The sequence below is a fragment of the Pangasianodon hypophthalmus genome, chromosome 14 (genome assembly GCF_027358585.1).
Source record: "Pangasianodon hypophthalmus isolate fPanHyp1 chromosome 14, fPanHyp1.pri, whole genome shotgun sequence".
NCBI classification, from domain to species: Eukaryota; Metazoa; Chordata; class Actinopteri; order Siluriformes; family Pangasiidae; genus Pangasianodon; species Pangasianodon hypophthalmus.
The window spans coordinates 21,711,140-21,730,409 of record NC_069723.1 but is presented as its reverse complement, the minus strand read 5'-3'; the positions used below and the strand labels follow the sequence as shown (position 1 = coordinate 21,730,409).

The 19,270-nt window shown below is 35.8% G+C and overlaps 1 protein-coding gene and 1 long non-coding RNA gene across 4 annotated transcripts in view; one reads left to right on the top strand and one right to left on the bottom strand.

Moving 5' to 3' along the window:
- LOC117599049 (uncharacterized) overlaps window positions 1-500 on the bottom strand; it is a 52,648-nt gene extending 52,148 nt beyond the window's left edge. For both annotated transcript variants that reach the window (XR_004579482.2, XR_004579483.2), the window contains exon 1: window positions 194-500. This is a non-coding gene — a long non-coding RNA (uncharacterized LOC117599049). The remainder of the gene's footprint in view (window positions 1-193) is intronic.
- Window positions 68-12,066, top strand: zgc:153372 (uncharacterized protein LOC767695 homolog). Of its 2 annotated transcripts, none has more exons than XM_026934572.3 (11): window positions 68-221; window positions 478-554; window positions 1,893-2,020; window positions 2,389-2,539; window positions 3,298-3,434; window positions 3,889-3,958; window positions 4,062-4,143; window positions 5,365-5,496; window positions 6,061-6,203; window positions 7,708-7,830; window positions 9,493-12,066. In XM_026934572.3, the coding sequence occupies exons 2-11, from the start codon at window positions 525-527 to the stop codon at window positions 9,586-9,588; spliced, it is 1,092 nt and encodes a 363-aa protein (XP_026790373.3). In that variant the 5' UTR covers window positions 68-221; window positions 478-524; the 3' UTR covers window positions 9,589-12,066. The 2 variants fall into 2 exon arrangements, with proteins under 2 accessions (XP_026790373.3, XP_026790372.3); XM_026934571.3 differs by lacking the exon at window positions 68-221 and adding an exon at window positions 253-334.
- Window positions 12,067-19,270: the final 7,204 nt, after the last annotated feature.

Here is a 19,270-nt window from a genome sequence, read left to right as displayed (position 1 = left end):
TTCCTTTAATTTGTCACCCATGTGTGGTTTATTGATGACATGGCGCCACCATGTGTTAGACACAGGTATTGTACTGCAGTGAAAGTGAAATGTTTCACAGAACAAAGTGATCCTTGATCCCAAACAACTTCCAGCTTCCTACATAACAGGGAATAATACTGCTTACACCCCGTGCAGTGGACTACATACTTACCTACTAAAGCGCCTTCTCCTAATAGCAGGTGAGGAGTAGTAGCTACAGTAGCGCATACTTGAATACTAAGTAGTATGGTGAGAGTATTCCATGGCGAGCAGTGCAGGAGTGGAACTGCAAATCTGTCTCTTCTTGCTGCAGGTTTGTCTGTAAAAGTGCGCACTTCGGAAATTAGTCCCTTAAACTTTCCGAGGACGAGACTCCAACCTGCCACGACACCGTGTAGCGTACATGTAGTGTAAATGTAGTGTTATTGTAGTGTTAATGTAGTGTTAATGTTACAGGTTCTTCTACAGCTACATTTAGTGCTGAGTCAGCGCTTGGCATCAACATGGCGGCTCTGCTACATGAGAGTGTGAAGGTGAGTGAGTCCTGAGCCTGAGCCTGAGTCTGAGCTTGAGTCTGAGCCTGAGTCTGAGCCTGAGTCTGAGCTTGAGCTTGAGTCTGAGCTTAAATCTGAGCCTGAGTCTGAGCCTGAGTCTGAGTCTGAGCTTGAGACTGAGCCTGAGTCTGAGCCTGAGCCTGAGCCTGAGCCTGAGCTTAAATCTGAGCCTGAGTCTGAGCCTGAGTCTGAGCCTGAGCCTGAGCCTGAGTCTGAGTCTGAGCCTGAGCCTGAGTCTGAGTCTGAGTCTGAGCTTAAATCTGAGCCTGAGTCTGACTCTGAGTGCTTTACCTCTCACAAGTGCTTTACTGTCTGTATTTTCTTTAGCTGCTCACTTTCTTTTTCTTTCTTTCTTGCACTCTGAGAAGTGAGAGTGCTTATATTGTCTTTCATTCTTTCTTTCTTTTTTGCACTCTGAGAAGTGAGAGTGCTTATATTGTATTTCTTTCTTTCTTTCTTTCTTTCTGGCTTACTTGTTTTTTTCCTTCCTTCCTTCCTTTCTTTCTTTCTTTGCAGTGAGAAGTGCTTATATGGCTTACTTGTTTCTCTTTCTTTCTTTCTCTCTTTTGTGAAGCGAGAGTTTCTTTCTTTCTTTCTTTCTTTTCTTTCTTTTGCATTCTGGGACTTGAGAGCACATGTATTGTTTTTCTTTCTTTCTTTCTTTCTTTCTTTCTTTTTTGCACTCTGAGAAGTGAGAGTGCTTATATTGTATTTCTTTCTTTCTTTCTTTCTGGCTTACTTGTTTTTCTTCCTTTCTTCCTTCCTTTCTTTCTTTGCAGTGAGAAGTGCTTATATGGCTTACTGGTTTATATGACTTATATGGTTTCTCTTTCTTTCTTTCTTTCTTTCTTTTGTGAAGCGAGAGTTTCTTTCTTTCTTTCTTTCTTTCTTTCTTTTCTTTCTTTTGCATTCTGGGACTTGAGAGTGCGTGTATTGTTTTTCTTTCTTTCTTTCTTTCTTTCTTTCTTTTGCACTCTGGGATGTGAGAGTGGTTCAATTCAATTCAATTCATTTTTATTTGTATAGCGCTTTTTTACAAAGGTCATTGTCTCAAAGCAGCTTTACTTTAGTGGTTGTATTGTCTTTCTTTCTTTCTTTCTTTCTTTCTTTCATGTCTTTCTTTCTGACTTGCTTGTTTTGTCTTTTTCTTTCTTTCTTTCTTTCTTTCTTTCTGCACCTTCTTTTTTTAGGTTTTCTAATTATTTGATCTAGATCGCAGTCATATTGCTGATTAGTAAAGCAGGGAGTAAACCCCTCAGTTTGAATGGACGTGGGCTTTTTGCTGCTTTGCCATTGAGCTGTTTTGTGTTTCTGTAGAATTATTACAGCTCTCTGGAGTCTTCAGATGCTTTACAGACGAGTGCTGCGTGTTCGGCTTTATCCCGGCCGCTGTCTCAGAGCGTACAGCAAGCCCTCGCACAGGTCCATCCAGAGGTCTGCAAGAGGTGCGCAACATATCTGTACGATCATAAGGGATGAAACGCTCGGGGGTGTGCTATTATTGGAAAATAATCATGTGTTGAAGCGGTGTCACAATTACCATCTTGAAGTTGATTATTTAACTATAACAGCACACCCTGAAGTTTTTTATTTCTCTTATACCTCTGGAATTAACTGGCTATTAAATTATTTATTAATCAAACAGCACGGGTTCCGAGTACGGGTCACCATACTTGGCCACAAGTCACTTCATTTCACTTCAATTCACTTGTCATACTTTATATCTGTTTTTAGTTACATTTATTTTTAATTTGGACAAGTTAGTTCCTGTTCAGCATGTGTTCTGATGGCTCATGATTTGTCACTGTTGTAGGTTCTTTGGCTGTGGACTGGTGGCTCCAGAGAAGCTGAAAGGATGTTCGGTTCTGGATTTGGGAAGCGGATCGGGTCGGGACTGCTACGTCCTCAGCAAACTGGTGGGAGAAGATGGACGTATCACTGGCATTGACATGACTGAGGATCTGGTATTGTACAAATTGCACTGCCAAGCTATCTTGAGATGACTTTTATAATAAAAATAATATAGAGGAAATTAGCAGAAAGCATATATGTAGTGAAATAAATGATCCATCATCCAGCATTGCAAAACAACCGTCATCAAGCTCTGCGCTGTCATTCTGTGATTAAATTGTGTAACTGTTCTTTACAGCAGCAGTGAGCACACACTTGTCTGTATTTATCATAGTTATGGATCAATGTTTTTTGCGCACCACAATGGATTTTCATCTTTGAAGGACATTTTTGGATCAATATGGCAAAAAAAAGGCAGGGATGAATAGGATTTTGTAATAAAGTGGCCTTCATATCAATCAAACATTATCTTTAATGGGATGTGAATTTTCCAATACACTGAGCCAATTGGAGAATAGTAGGCCTATATGTGACAGCTGAGAGCAAAAGTTTATACTCCCCATTATTTCTTTGTGGACCAAAGAAATGTGGGTGCATCCTTCAACAAGACAGCAATCCAAAAATACAGTGAAAATCAGCAGAAAATGATTCAAAACAGCAAATAATAAAATGATGAAATATGTGTGTTTATAAAAAGAATTCGGTCATTGAGGGTTTTTTAAATTAACTGTATTGCAGTTTAGTCATCTTTCTGGTCCTGTCTTCTTGCCGTAACACCTCCATGATAACCCCATTATCATTTTTTGGCCCTAGGAGTGGAGGGTGAATAGGTAAATGCACATGTTCTTCCATTTTTGCTCTTTTTTTCCAGATACAAGCATCGAGGAGATACATCGGATACCACCAGGAGCGGTTTGGCTATGCCAAGCCGAATACTGAGTTTGTTCATGGATACATGGAGAAGCTCAGTGATGCGGGGATACAGGACAACTCTCTGGACGTCATCGTGTATGTAACCTGATTCACCTTCAGATCTGGGGTTTGTGGAACAGAAACAGGTCTAGCAGAAAACTATGCTGTAGTAGTGTAGTGTAGACTTACTTTAATTCAAATTTACTTTAGCTGTGACCAAACAGAATAACTGCATTGATCAGAGTGTTTTTCAAATTTATAGCTGAATTGATCAGATCTGTTTGCTGATTTATAACTGAATTGATCAGACCTGTTTTTTTATTTATAACTGAATTGATCAGACCTGTTTTCTGATTTATACAGAATTGATCAGACCTGTGTCCGGAATTATAACTGAACTGATCAGACCTGTTTTCTGATTTATAACTGAATTGATCAGACCTGTTTTTTTTTATTTATAACTGAATTGATCAGATCTGTTTTTGTATTTATAACTGAATTGATCAGACCTGTTTCCTTATTTTTATTTAAACACACCTCCTCTGTGCAGATCAAACTGTGTGATTTGTCTTTGTCCAGACAAGAGGGCTGTTCTGAGTGAAGCTTACAAAGTACTCAAGGTAAAGCATTTCCTCTTCCGAGCTTCGGCTCCTCTTCCTTCTTTCTTGTTTTTTCAATTTTGTTTTATTGCTGGTATTTAATTTATTTCTCTTTATTCTATAGGTCGGAGGTGAACTTTACTTCAGTGATATGTATGCGAGCGAGGTAGTCCCTGAGTCTTTCAAACTAGATCCAGTGCTTTGGGGTAGGATTTAACCTTCTCCTCTCAATCGAAAAAATGATTTGCTTTTCATTATATGTGACAGTTATCATAACCTTTCCATCACACATATTCCCCCTGGCCCGACTGGACAGTATTACAGTCATAACTGCTGTAGTGTAGACTTGATTTTAAAATATTTATAACTTGTCATGTTTTGTTTGTTGCCTTTATGCGTTATTGTTGGTAATTATAATAAGAATAGTACATCCTGTATGCATAGCAGTATTTTCAAAATTAGCCTGTTTTTTATATATATATAAAATGAACGATATCGAAGTCATAACCCTAATATTTGGCAGAGTAGGTGTTTGCATTTCAGAAGAACATTTAAAAAATATTTAATGGATTATCTGACCAATATATATTATATTTCTTTGTCAAAAACGTTCAGCCTTATTTTTCAGTTGTTCAGTAAATTAGTGTGTAAATACTTTTGAAAGCTAAACCAAACTAAAAATAAAGATGGAATAGCACTTTGCTTCATTTAGGACAAAAGAACAAAGAATAAAGCAGACTATAAAAATAAAAATGAATATTTAGCTGAGATGTGGTGTGTCTTTCAAGCTGTTAAAGAAGATAAAGGGGTAGATATAAATACGATTACAATATACTATCATATAATTAAAATTAATGTAAAATTATTGCCCCTTAAATGGCAGAAAATATGGAGGCCTTTTCCATAGGAAAGCTTTGTAGTATTTTCTTTTCTGTTTTTTTTCCTCTAATATAATGAATAATGCATTCTTCGCCCAAAGCATGCAGACAACTAAATGAATAGAGATAATTTCAATTTTTAAAATGATTATACTCTTATTGTTATTATAACACACGGATTTGTTGTATAGAAAGTGGGCGTATGTTAGTAATCACACGCTTACAGAAATAATTTGGTTGTTACTTAAATTCAAAATGAATAAAAATTTGGTTGGTGTTTAACAAATCCAGGTGTTTGATATGCTGCATTTATGCAGATATGACAAGCCCTCATCACATACTTGTCAGATGGTTAATACACTGTATGTACGGTTTATTTTTCCCTCAGAACGTTTCATATAAGTTCTTATATGAGCTTACAGAAGATCACTTTGCTTCTGGAAATATTCCGCCTCCATAACCTTTCCATCACATTACATTTTGCTTTCACGTGAAGAAGCTTTAGGAAGATGATGTCATGGGTGTACACTGAATGCTTTTCTGTGGCAGGTGAAGGAATGGGCGGCGCCCTCTACTGGCATGATTTCATCTCCATCATGAAGGAGCTGGGCTTCAGCACGCCTCGTCTGGTTGCAGCTAGTCGTATAAATGTGCACAATCCAGAGCTCCAAGCGAAAGCAGGTCGATCTATGTGATTGGTCACGTTTTTCTTATAAACTACTAAGGAACTTGAAATGACCTCATGACAAATAAAAGAAAGTCAAACAAGTGTAATTTAGACATGTTTGTCTATGTAATTCAGGGTATTCAGTGTTGAGTTATGCGCGCATACCACCTAAATCAGTTCTCAGACCTCACACATCAGTGTACCTTTCCCTTTGTAAAAATTTAATCCAGCCTGCTTGTGAGTTGTTCATCTAAGTCTTGTTTTATATCCATGTTAAATTTAAAGCGTTTTAAATGTTATACTACAGATATTATATTTTATATAAAATGCTGTGATTAATAATAAATGTTAGTGTATGGAATATACACTTGTCATTATGCTTGTTTTGATATTATTTCATCTTAATATTGAACAAGCATAACTTCAAAATTTGCCAACAGCTTCCAGAATTGATACATTTATACATAAGTTCTCATATTTCCATTTAAACCCTTTCTTCAATAATGAAACATTTTTTTAGGGTTTTTTTCTCAAACCTGAACACATCTTTGTAACACCTTTACATCTTTATTTTTTAGGTGATATTAAATATGCCTCAGGGACCTACCGTGCCTTTAAATTGCCCCAACACTCCATTCAAACCAAAGCGCTGGTGACGTACAAGGGGACGGTTCCAGACTGTGCAGAGTATTTTGAGCTTGATGCCTCAAACTCCTTTAAGGTATTTTATGCTTACCCATGTGTACATGTCACTTTCAGTATATGAATCAGTGTTAGCAACTGTGGCAACATAGTGTGTATATTTCAGTGGCTACGTTTACGTACACATCAGTATTACGATATTAATTGGAATTTGGTCATGTAAATGCCTGATTCAATCTGATTCAGATAATATTCTGATTCCCCAAATTCCAATTCCCACGCTTGGAATATACCCGTTTTAATTGGACATTTGTTGCATGTAAACACCTTATTCAGAAAATCCGCTGAAAGGAGATATATGCATGTGCTCAGTCCGCAAGGAATTGTGGGTGCTAACAGATGCTTAGCTGTAGGCTAAGTATTTAAGAATGGCAACTCAGGCATACTTACCACAACCATGTATACAGGAATATTCCGATGTCTATATGCATATAAACAGAATTGAAACAGAATTTGATGAGCATGTAAACGTAGCCATTGTCAATCATGACTCCAAGGTTCTTAGCCTTAGTGCATGTATTTGTGTATTCCTTATGTTTAGTTGTTCCTTGTTTTGCTTTTTTGGGTCCAAAGGCTAAGAGAGTATAGCAGATACAGGTAAATGTATGAATAATTTCATAAGAACAGCATGTATAAGGAAACAGGAAGGGACCTAGAACAGATCCATATGGCACGTCCTTGTGAAAATTCCTCATTTACAATTACAATGTGAAGACATTGCAGAAAAAAATTGCTTAATTCACTTAAATCACTTAATTCCTGTGTGTGTATGAGTACAGAAATGATATATGTAAGGAATAAAACACTTTAAGGCATATTGTTATAGGAAAATAAGTGGTGGCAAAGCAGAGTTACTTTTACCACAACATATTTGACCATTTTCCTATAGCTGCATGTTTCAAAGTGTTTTATTCCCCTTATACCACAGTAACTTGCCAACAATTACAATTTTTATTTATTAAAGAAAGACACATCACATGTTTTATTCATTTATAGGCACGTTTAATGTTGTGGAACATCTACAAAATAAGTTAGTTCCTGTTATTACTTATGTTATAGCAGCTATAAACAGTAGCTCCCTCATCCCCCTGAAGACTTTCTGATGTTTGAAAATGTAACGTTAGAGAGTTATACCTTTATCTCTGACTGTTACAAAGCACTGACACTGGAGACTCCTTCTATAAATGCTAAATGCAAATCTCCTTACAGGCAACTTCCCCATAACAACGATTACACGTTTTATTTTTTTTTTACATTAGTTTATGTGCAGCGTCCGCCATACAAGTCCCTGTGTATTTTATTACAGTAATGTATAAGAACACTACGACTGTCTGAGCTACTGTTATAGAAAATTAATGAACCCCCTCAGACCAGTCAGAATAGAGAATGATAAAGGCTTTTAGCTGTACTGCAGGTCTGAGATGTTGTATTAGAGAGCTGCGTGATGAATAAACCAGATCCACACTACCCTCACTCTCAGTGCTCCGCTTCACTGATGTGCTGCTGTTTCTGTTTTCATGCAGGTAAATGTGCCTGTAGAGGTGGATGCAGAGATGGCAGCTATCCTCCAGTACACACGTTTCTCGCCAGACTTCATCATCCAGATGACAGACAAGCCTGATCCCAGCCTCAGCTCCGCTCAGCAGGTAAAACACACGGCTGATCTGTCATCTGCATATTTCATTACCTCAGGTGAACAAGGTCAACATGTCCTTAAAATTTATACTATATGCTCTTACAAAAAGACAGAGACCAACACGATTTTGTGGAGAATTTTATGGGATTATGTAGGGCTGTCACTGTAGATTATTCTGATAATCGATTAGTTGACCACTTCTTTCGTTCAGTAATTGAGTAGGCGAGATCATGTGCTGTCTTAAAACCTACTTGTACAGGCAATTGTTAACATTTGTTTTTTTCCTAGATTAATGTTACACGTAAGCGCTGTATAAATATACTTTGTTTTATCTTAAAATTCTGACATTTAATGAAAAATAAATTCTCAACAATTATTGTATTTTTGTAATATATTTAATTTAATATTTAATTTTTATAATATATTTAATTTAAAAATAGCAAAGTTTACAATAACATTTTTATTATATAATTTGATGAATTTGTTATAGAAAAAATTAAGTTAAAAACATCCGTTAAAGAAAACAAAACGTTGGTTTTAATGTTGCAATGTTATAAAAGCATTTGCTTTTTATAATAATAATTTATACTTGTTAATGTCAGAGGTGGTTAGAATATCAAAAATAGTGACTCCAGTAAAAATATCATTACGAGGAAAGAAATACTCGTGTAAAAATGAAAGTTTTCATCCAGATATCGACTTGAGTAAGAGTAAGAAAGTATCTAGTTAAAAAAAAATATGACTAAAGTATCTGGTAAGGCCAAATTATACTTCTGTGTTAACACATACTTGTGTGGCAACGCAGAGAGGGGGATCATGGGTAAATGTGGCACGCCGAGCGTGCAGTCCTCCCACAAGCTAACTACAAGTTGTGCGTGCGTCGGGGCTATGCGTTATGCGAAAGCTGATTGGTTGTTGAGGAGGTGTGTCTGGTTGCGTATTCAGAAATGGTTTGATGAGACATTGTGACTTTTTTTTCCACGTATTCAATCAAATTCAGATTAATATTGTTTAAATCAGAGTAATACTATACATCTGAAGTGTAAACATCTTGCCTTGTCACATTCAGACCTTTCTGTCTTCTATAGACAAGCTCGTGATCCAAAACTGCTTCCTGAATGTGTAGTCTGTTAAAAAGTGTATTTAGCCAGTACAGTTAGGTTCAGCTGCTAATCGCTAAGAAGCCTGACATGTAATGTACATCTGTAGAATTCATTTTAAATACATTTTAAAGACAAATAAATCTTATTCTGTAGTAAATCATGTGCTGTAGGCTACACATTTTGGCTACTAACCTCTTCATCTGAGCTAAAAACGATGGATGGACGCCACACACTAACAAACAACAACAGAAAAATTGTAAATCTACGTAAAAGGCTAAAACACGCTAGTATTTTGTGTTCTTACTGTGTACAATGGGCACCACAGTGTTCCAACTCAAAGAAATGACGGCTCTTGAAAAAGCCCAACCTTCCAAGTGGATTTAAATAGATTTTTTCTTCTCAAAGATCAGAACCTTCCCATTCCCACTTGATCATTACTAACGCATCATTAGTGACTGTTGTAGTGCAAATCAGCTATTATACTGGAGAGCGGTGTTATTATTTGAATTAACTGTGACTGAGTAGTAGTGATAAACAGCCAACACAGCATCACTGTCCGTGCTTTTCAGTACTGCCACCTGAGCCCGTTCGCGCTGGCAGACAGACTGGGATCCTGTGTGAAGCAGTGCTCTAAGACGGGCGTCGCGGCTGGAAGCTGTGAGTAATGAGGGAAAGCGCATCATGTTTGCTCACAGTGGCATTAAACACTCTACAACTAACAGAAACTGTTATTGGATTCAAAAGTGGAAACTGAGGCATTTGTATTGTTTTTTGTGCTATTTGACTGCAGATGATTATTGTATATTAAAATTATGTCACAGTAGTATAACGCAGGACCAACGCATATTCAAAGTAAATAACGTATCAGGATTTGATCATTCCTAGTAAGTCGATAATAATAAGTAAGTGAAATAATAATGACACACGATCATATAGAGTCAGTAACCAAAAGTCACGTCAAATATTTGCACAGGGAAAGTTATTCGCATGCAGACTTCAGCTGTGCAGCTGCTTAAGATGATTTTCTGAGCTCCGCATTATGAATTATGCTAATCACCTACTGAAGATTATTCGGTTGTCAATAGTGTCTAGACCACTGCACACAAATTAAAACACAAATGTTTGCCTTTATATAGAATAGAATAGAAAATGAGACAGAAATAGCATTTTTTTTTTAAATGCAAAACAAGCAAAAAAAAAAACATTAAAAAAATTATGATACACTCCTGGGCAAAAAAAAAAAAAAAAACTGGCAAAATATTAAGCTTTTAATGGTCTTAACAACAAATTATTGGTCAGGAAATGAGCAAGAATTAAATAAATAGATTATCTAACTTGGTATGGGAAGCTTTTCCCTTCGATTTCTTTAAATGTTGAAGCCTTGTGGACCTTGATGGGCTGCATCAGGTGTGGCAGATAACCAAATAATCACTAATCTTTTAAGAAAAAAACTTCACAGAAGTTATTTTTGGAAAGTTTTGTACATCCAGACATGTTAGTTTGAATTTTACATCAAGCATTTTAATCATTATCATGATTTTACCTGTGAATTTCCCTGTTTCTAGCTTTTCCTCAAACAGCAAATGGCGGCCCAGGAGCTCTCAGGAGTGCATTTGTTTCATTCTTGCTCATTTTCCGACCAATGATTTGTTGTTAAGACCTTTAAAAGCTTAATGTTTGCCCTTTTGGACTTGGCCCAATTTTTTTCGCAGGAGTGTATATGAATGAGATGATGGCAAGCATTGAATTCAATCTAATACAGGGGTTCATGAATTTTTTGGGCAAACCCCAAATGGACATTATGAATTTTTCAAGTTGAGGTTTCCAAGTTGAATTGAACAATGTTTAGTGATTTCATGCACAGTGATGTTTTAAAACTTTCTGCCGTCGTCGTGATCCTGCACCGTGTCATGGGCTGCATCTCAAACTGAAAACTCTCACATTCCAACGTATTTACTGATGTAGAAATTCCAGAAGACTGCGACAGCCCTTTCTGTAGGTTTGAAGGCTACATGAGAGATTTTTAAAGTTCAAACACTAACAGTAATAGGAAAAGCGGTTAATTTTAGTACTCAGTAATGGTCTAGAAAAGTACATAAGTATGTGATTTGAGATGAAACACTGGTTTATTCAGCGGGTTGTGAGACGCCACATGGGGTCGTGACCCCTAGTTTGGGAACCCCTGAGCTAATAGGAGTGTAATGTATTGCTAATATGTAGCTGCATGAATAGGCCTGGTTGTAATTATCACATTAACATTAATCACTGTAAATTTGGTTTAATTTAACAAAATGGCTTCCGCACACATTATTCAGCAGGTGCTATTATTATTATTCAAATAGCACTTGATCCAGCACATTCTGTTATGTGTGTTTTTTTTTTTAAACATTGTTAATGAAAGCAGCAGAATGTGAAATTCTGTATTACGCAGTGTTAAAAGAAAAACAGTACATTTATGGCCTGTTATTAAACAATTAATTTGTTGAATTCACTGTAAAGAAGAAAAAAAAATTGCTGTAAATTTTACAGTAAGTTGCCAGTAAGGTTCCATAAGAATTTAGAGTAAACAACTATAAAACATATTTACAGTAAAGCACAGGATACAGCTGAGCTGAAGGTTAAGGGTCACGCTCAGCGCAGTTGTATCCTGCATCAGTTGTAAGTCTCAGTTTGTTTTAAAGCATCAGCCAAATGAACAAATGTACTGGATTATGTGTTATTTTATACTGTGTAAGATATTACAGTACTTTACTGTAAATATGTTTTATAGTTGTTTACTGTAAATTTTTATGGAACTATACTGTATAATTTACAGCCTTTTTTTTTCATTGTGCAGCTTCACACACAGTCTTTACATAAACTATTATTTCATGTATAATCCCTTGCTTATATATTTAATGACATTAATGCAATTCCATAATCCTAAATCTAAAACACTGAATGAAATAAAAGAGAAGGATTGTATGATTATTATTATTATTATTATTATTATTATTATTGTCTCTAGATGGCACTAAAGTTCTGTTATTGAAAAGCTAACATTTTTTCCATCTGTTAGAGTATTATGATGAACTTTATAACCTTGTACTCTGACGTGTGCAGTCAGTTTTAAAGAACATTCATTAAAAAGGTCATTTAAATCACTCCACTCAATCACTAGAATGTAGAACTCGTTGATAAACGTACTCTTATAGAAATATGAGGATTTGCTACGGTCAGCCGCAAAGCTATGAGACATGAGAGATAATAAGGAAATGTTAATAAAAATATAATAAACGTTTAATAATGTATGGATAGCACAATCGAGAGTGCTTCGGTGTGTGCTGTGGGTAGTGTGTGTGTGGTGTGCAGCGCTGATATGTTAGACATTATGCATTGAAGCATGGCTAAGGCACATTTGCGATGGAAAATTACAAATTCTACTTATCTGCCAACTGGATCATATAAGTTCAGCGTGTTATTTATTTTTCCCCCAGAGCTTTATGGTTGGGTTTAAATAGGGTCTTATATGAGCCTTACAAAACATTGCCTTGCTTGCAGAAATGAGAGAGAGAAAAAAAAAAAAAACATCCCTGCCCTGTCCTGTGGGTCCGGAGAGGGAGTGGTGTGCGTGTGTGTGTGTGCGTGTGTGTGTGTGTGTGTGTGTGTGTGCGTGTGTGTGGGCAGGTTTTTATATCTTGGTGGGAACCAAATGTCCTGACAAGGATGGGAATATCAGACCACTTTGTCCGTGTGGGGACATTTTGCTGGTCCCCATGAAGATGGTTTACAAAACCAAGAAATAATAATAAAAGCTAAAATAATTGTGTCAGTGGAAGGTCCTCACAAGGATAATAAGACAAATGTGTGTGTGTGAGTCCATGTGTGTGTGATATCCCCAGCTCAGTGGAGGAAGCAGGTGTGGCGTGAATGTAAACAGAGCTCTGAGGAATGACTCGCATTGTCCTCATTTCACCTCTCTCTCTCTCTCAAAGTGCCTCGTTCTGGAGCTCGCCCAAATCGCATCCCATTACTTTCAGCCACTTAATGCACTGTCAATACCCAGAGCTGGAAAGCATGTAACGTCAGGAGACACCGGGAATAGAACAGTAACATTCAGTTGAAAAAGCCCATGCGTGAGTATCAACAGTACACGAGTTTTCCCTGCTCGGTTGTGCATTGGGTTACAGCGAAGTGAAACTGCACGCTTTCGGTGGATTTTAAACAGAGGTTTTCAGCTCACTGCTGGATTTTCTCAGGCAGATCATGTCTATTTTTAGAGTAAGACAACAGGTACCCATACATATTGGAGTGGCGTCCAAAAGTCTGAGGCCGCACTGAAAATCTGGGATTTTTTCTTTTTTTCATTTAAACCAGGAAGTATACAGGAAGTTTTATCCCTCTCGTACAAAGATCGCAAGTTTGAATCCCAACATCGCCACAGCCATCCGTGGCAGGATTCAGAGCAAAAGTGGGAGGGGCATACTCTCACTCCCCTGTCAATCATTAGCCAATCGTAGGCATCTGAGAGCTCATGTATGTGGAAGAGGGCAGATAGCGCTTCCCTCTGAGTGTGTTATGCTGTCCTGGCATACAGCATATATGAAAAAATGCAGTTGGCTGCCTTCATATATCTCGTAGGAAGCATGTGATTGCGTTCACCCTCCCCGGTTGGTAGCTGTCGTGTGATAGGGTAGAGCTGGCTGGTGGGTGGGATTTGGCCAAGACTAAATTAGCGAGAAAATTTAGGGAATGATACTGACTGACATAAATCAAAAGCAAGAATGCCAAATACTGATAAATTCTGAAATTCATGTAAATATTTTGGATTCTTCTTTAGCTCAAGTTGTAGCTGATAATATAACCAGTAACGTCAAATGTTTGGAAATGGACATAGTTTTGTCATTTTCACAGCTTAAATTTGAACAATCGTTATTTTCATCTCTGGCTGTCAAAGTTTATTTATCATGTGCCTGTTTGTGGTGAGGCTTGGATAAGACACAAAATGTGTGTGGAAACCTTAGAAAACCCTGCGCGTTGTCAAATTTTGATATTTTCTTCTATATACATCACTGCAAAAGTCTTAGGCACCCTATTTTTTTTCTTAGTACAAACTTTATTGTAGATTTTTATTTTATGATGTCTACATTATTGAGTTGTTACAAAAAGATTTTAGATTTCCAAACATTAGTTTTCCAACAAAAAATTAAATGTTGCATAAAAATGTTTGTATATCAGTAAAGAAAGCAGCAGATTACATAACACTTTTCAGACAAAAATGCGACAAAGTGTAAAGAAGAACTGTGGCTCCTTCTGCAAGATGCTCAGTAACACTTACAGCTCAATTCCTTATAAAACTGCACACACTGCACCTGAGACTATTTTTTTTAAAGCGAAGGAGCGTCACACCAAATATTGACTTTGTTTCATTTATTACTGTTTACTGCTCTTTATAGTATTTTTTTTCATGCAGAAACATTTAATTTCACTATTTTTGAAGGCATCTTTGCTCTATAGACTAAGTGCCTAAGACTTTTGCACAGTTCTGTATATTTCTGAAAATTTCAGGTGAACTGAAATATGGAAGTTCTCGCACTCTGCTCACCTCCTTTCCACTGAAAGAAGCCCCTCCTACCTCTACATTTACATAAGTTTATAAAGAGTTCTCACTCTGATTATCAGCACCATCCACATCACCCCCTTCTCATCACCTGAAGTAAAATTACTCACGGTGTTTAAACACGAGCCTCATCGGCGTCTCTTCACTCCACTGATCTCTGCTCCGTGATCAAGACTAGATCAAAAATCCATTTGTTTTGGTAAAATATATTCATGTTACACATACACACAGCAGAAGAGTATCATAACACTATCAACTTCATTCAAAAATAGAATAAAATAAACACAGAAAGAATATAATATACAGAACACAACATGAGTAAAAGGAAACAAGACAAAGTGTTGCAAACTGCATTGTTATAATTACAACCTAAGATTTACTTTGTTTTCTTTTAATAAGTGATAAAATATTATGTTGAGGATTGAGAGATAATTAGAAAATTGTGTGGGGAAAGAAATAATTAGTGAAAATAATGGAACGTGGCTATCCGAAGTAACTTATACTAATCTCTGTCTATTTTCAGGCAGTAACATGTGATAAAACTGTACAAATATTTATTATGGTGCTGTAACTCGTACATACTCATGTACTTACTCATGCTCATTAATCAATAACGTGTTATAACGTGGTATAATAAAAAAGTGGATAACCTGACGAAGAATCAGCAAAGGATTAAAATAAAATGCACATTAATCACTTTTTACTTAATTAAAAAGAAGTTCACTGACAGCTGACTTTGCAGTTTAATCAGACAAGAAAGTTACATGAGGTACGTGCGGAATTAAATTTGCCATAGCAGAGCCCAGTTTTTATGCAGGCAGCTGTGGATCTCCAGGAGTGCAACGAGCTTGGACAGAAAGGGAGTGTGGATTCAGCGAAGAGGAAAAATGAATCGGTGCTCTTGACCTGCTCCGGGCTCCTCCCCCCACCGAGGCGAACCTGTTCCACAAACACGAGGAATCTCTTCCGCGAGCTGCTTGACTGACCATGCGAGATCAAAAGCCCTCGCCGTTACCCAAACCTCCCCTCTCCTCCCCTTTTCGTCCGAGCCAGGAGCTGATGGAAGCGATTCATGACCAGGTCACGACCCCTGCATGCCAAACACAGGCTGAGGAGAGACGAGAAGCTTGACTTACTCGACTCTTTCAAAAGCCCGGCCGCAGCTTCAGCACACATCCTCTACGCTTCCTGTTTCCACTGATTTATGATGTTTATTTGGGGACGAGTACTTAGTTATCTGCTTTACGTCAATTTCACACGATAACACAAACTTTACATAAAGTCTCACGCTTTATGTAGCGTTCCTGTTAATTTTACTTATTATTTATTTAACAGGGATGAATAATGTATTACGTTTTGTAGCTATTACCGCTGAAGGAAGGCTTAAATATTGATGTGTTTGCTTTGATCGGCTTTAAGCAAACATTTTTGTCTCTTTCTTTTCCACGTCCTACTGCGATGCCTCATATTGATTCCTCTCATACTACCAAGCATGCAGCGGCTTAGTCCTTGTTCAGCGTTGCTCTCGGCTTTAATTAAAAGGTTATTAATACCGAATCAGGCAAGGAGATTAGCCCTGTGGTTATTGAGAGAGCGCTTTGTGGAATCACAATGCCCTTTCTTTCGTTTTTTTAAAGTCCTGTCGTATTCATCGACTTCACAGACAACAAAAGGCTCTAAAATATCAGCTAACAGATCCATGAAGGAAGAGATCTAAATTGTGCTGCGTTGTTAACCTAAAAGCTTATTCAAAGTTATGGTAAAAAGCTCCGACGCTTTGATCTCTCGAGCAAAAAAGACAGAGGAGAAAGACTAGGGGAAAACACAATGGAACTTGGCTTTAGAGGAATTGGTTGATTTGATTTCACATACTTAAATACGTCTTCCCTTTTAAGGTGATTTGATTATTAAGAAGCTAAAAGATCTTCATATTTGGCCTGACAGTGTTGAAATATACATAATTTGCCTGTATTGTGAGTGCAAAAAGGAAAGATATGTCAGTTCCTGTTGTATTTTTTTTTTTTGCTCTAAAGGCAAAGCACATTGGAAAAACATGAATGCTCTTGAATACAATCTTTACTCTTCACTGATAATGGGTTTAAAATTGGGAGTAATCCTTTATCCTTTGTTCGAGCGTCTAGACATCCTGTGACAACTGCCAGAACAGAACAGCCTTTAGTGATGTGCTGACATCATCACATTTCCGTACTCCATCCTGGACCTCTAGTTAAAGCTGATAGGACAGCACAATATAAAATATTTGAATACACTTCAGTATCAGTGAAAGTATAAGTAAGGAATAAAACCCTTAGGGGCGTGCTATTGTAGAAAAATTATTAAAAACGTTTGATTATTTTCCTATAACTGCATGTCCCTTACCACAGCAGTATGCCGACAATTACAATGTATTTATTACAGAAAGACACAGCAGACTTTTTATCCATTTATAGTTCAATTTAATGTTATGAAACTTCCATGAAACAAGTTAGTTCCTGTTCTCGCTTATGTTATAGCAGCTATAAACAGTCTTTCCCTCACCAGCCTATTTTTTTTCTCTTGTTTTTCAAGTTTATAAGACAAAAAACGCAGCTTGCCACATTACAGAGAAAGTAAACTCCTCTGTCCTGAAGACCTTCTCTTGTCTGAAAACTTTAAGATTTGAACTTAACCGAAATTGTAACACTGGAGACTCCTTCCAAAAATGCTATATAAACATCTCGTCACAAAAAACTGCGCTCTGTCAGCAATTATGTCTTTTTGTAATCTGTTTACATGGAGTGTTTGCCAAACAAGTCTGTGTAGGTTGTTACTATAGAAACGATAACGTATTAGAATGAGCTGCTGTTTTAGAAAATTAATCAACCAATCAGATTCGAGCGAATTCAGAATTCAGCAGCGCTGTGGTATAATTCTGTATAGTGCTTGGTGTTTGATATATTACAGTTTCAGTCTGTCTATTGATGACTTAGAGTTGAGGAAAATGTATTTGAGAAGAATGTTTTAGTAAAATAAAAAGGAAATGTTGGTATGAAAAAATACAGCATCAACTAAAATAGTTAGAAATGAACCAAAAGAAAGAAGTCAAAGTAGCCAGTTTCCTAAAAAAAAAAAAATGCATCAATTTGTTACACGTCTTTTTTTTTTTTTTTTTTTTTTTTTTTTTTTTGAACAGCTGAAAAAAAGTTGTAACATTTTTTTTTTTTTTTCCAGTTGAGAAAAAAACTAGAAGAAAATTACCTGCAACAAGGTGATATGATTGTTTTTTTTCCCAACTTTGATCCAGGGTTTAATTTTTAGTTTTTAATTTTTAATTTTTTAATTTTTTATTTTTATTTTGAGTAAAAACATATATCATTTTAATATATGTTTTTTATTTTTCAAAATTAATATCTTAACATGCTAAATGTCTTCTTGGTATGAATTAAATTTGTTTATCTACTCCATTTTCTTTTAAGGGTGTACAAACTTTTGCAGTTGACTATATTTCAATTAATGATTCTAACATTATGTGTAGGATCACATGTAAAGGAGAATGTTTTCTTTGTTTACTCACTTTGACATGCACATAACAACAAATATAATACTACATTAAATATATTATTAATAATTAGTATATTAATAATATTCAATTTAGTTACTATTGTACACCATAGACACCAATTTTAGTCATTATGTATTTAATATAATATTTTAGTTTATTCAAAATAGCCTTTCCTCAGTTACGATCATGGTGACATTATATAATATTAATTTATTTTCTTATTTTTTATATTACAGTTTTTTAATATTACATTAGTATATAATATATGTTCTTATGAACATATATTATAATGCATTATAATGTAACCTGATATTATGAAGTCATACTGTATGCTAATTTTTATAAACTGTTATACATATAACTATATCTATCTATCTATACATAATTACACAAGCTTATGCCAGGCATTATAAGGTATTAATTATGATTTATAACACATTATAACATATGAATAGATTATTTATAGGAAGGGATTCCAAGTTTGTTCATTATAAACCGTTTTTGTTCATTTAGTGTTTCAGTGCATTGTTGGTAACACTTATGAAGGCCATAAGTATAATGACCTATGAATACATTTATTACCTGTTTTAATGCATTCATAAGGCATTATTTACATTACCATAATTATTTATGAAAAGGCATTACAGTTTATAATAATGTTTATAATGCATTTTTAAATTGTTAACAGAATGCATTATAAGCACTGTTTATAACACATTATGTCAGAAGGAATTCTGAAATGCCAATAAAGTGCAATGCATTTTCCTAAATAATTATAACAGTGTGTATAATACCTTATGAATGATTTATAACATGATATAAATATGTTCATAGTTCATTAAGTATGCCCTCAAGTGTTATTGCAATGTTTTAGTGTTACAATGCATTACACTAGTGTCTATGTTCTTATGAACAGGTATTATAATGCATTATGATGTAATCTGATATTATGAGGTCATATTGTGTACTCATGTTTTATAAAGTGTTATGCATTTAACATGCATTTAATTTATAATTACACAAGCAACTACATAGGCTTGTGCCAAGTATTATAAGGTATTATGTAGGCTCTATAACCGATTATAAATGCATATGTTATGAACACAGGATGTATTCCTTAAAAAAAAAAAACTTTCAGGTCACCAGTTTTTCATGCAGTGTTTTAATGTTACAGTGGATTACATTTGATTTTATTTTTATTTTCTTT

Excerpts from the sequence above, each read along its gene's own strand:
- zgc:153372 (XM_026934571.3), top strand. The coding sequence starts at position 268 with ATGGTGAGAGTATTCCATGGCGAGCAGTGCAGGAGTGGAACTGCAAAT. Across the intron at positions 555-1,892 it reads TGCTACATGAGAGTGTGAAG|AATTATTACAGCTCTCTGGA; the intron begins GTGAGTGAGTCC and ends GTGTTTCTGTAG. Across the intron at positions 2,540-3,297 it reads TTGACATGACTGAGGATCTG|ATACAAGCATCGAGGAGATA; the intron begins GTATTGTACAAA and ends CTTTTTTTCCAG.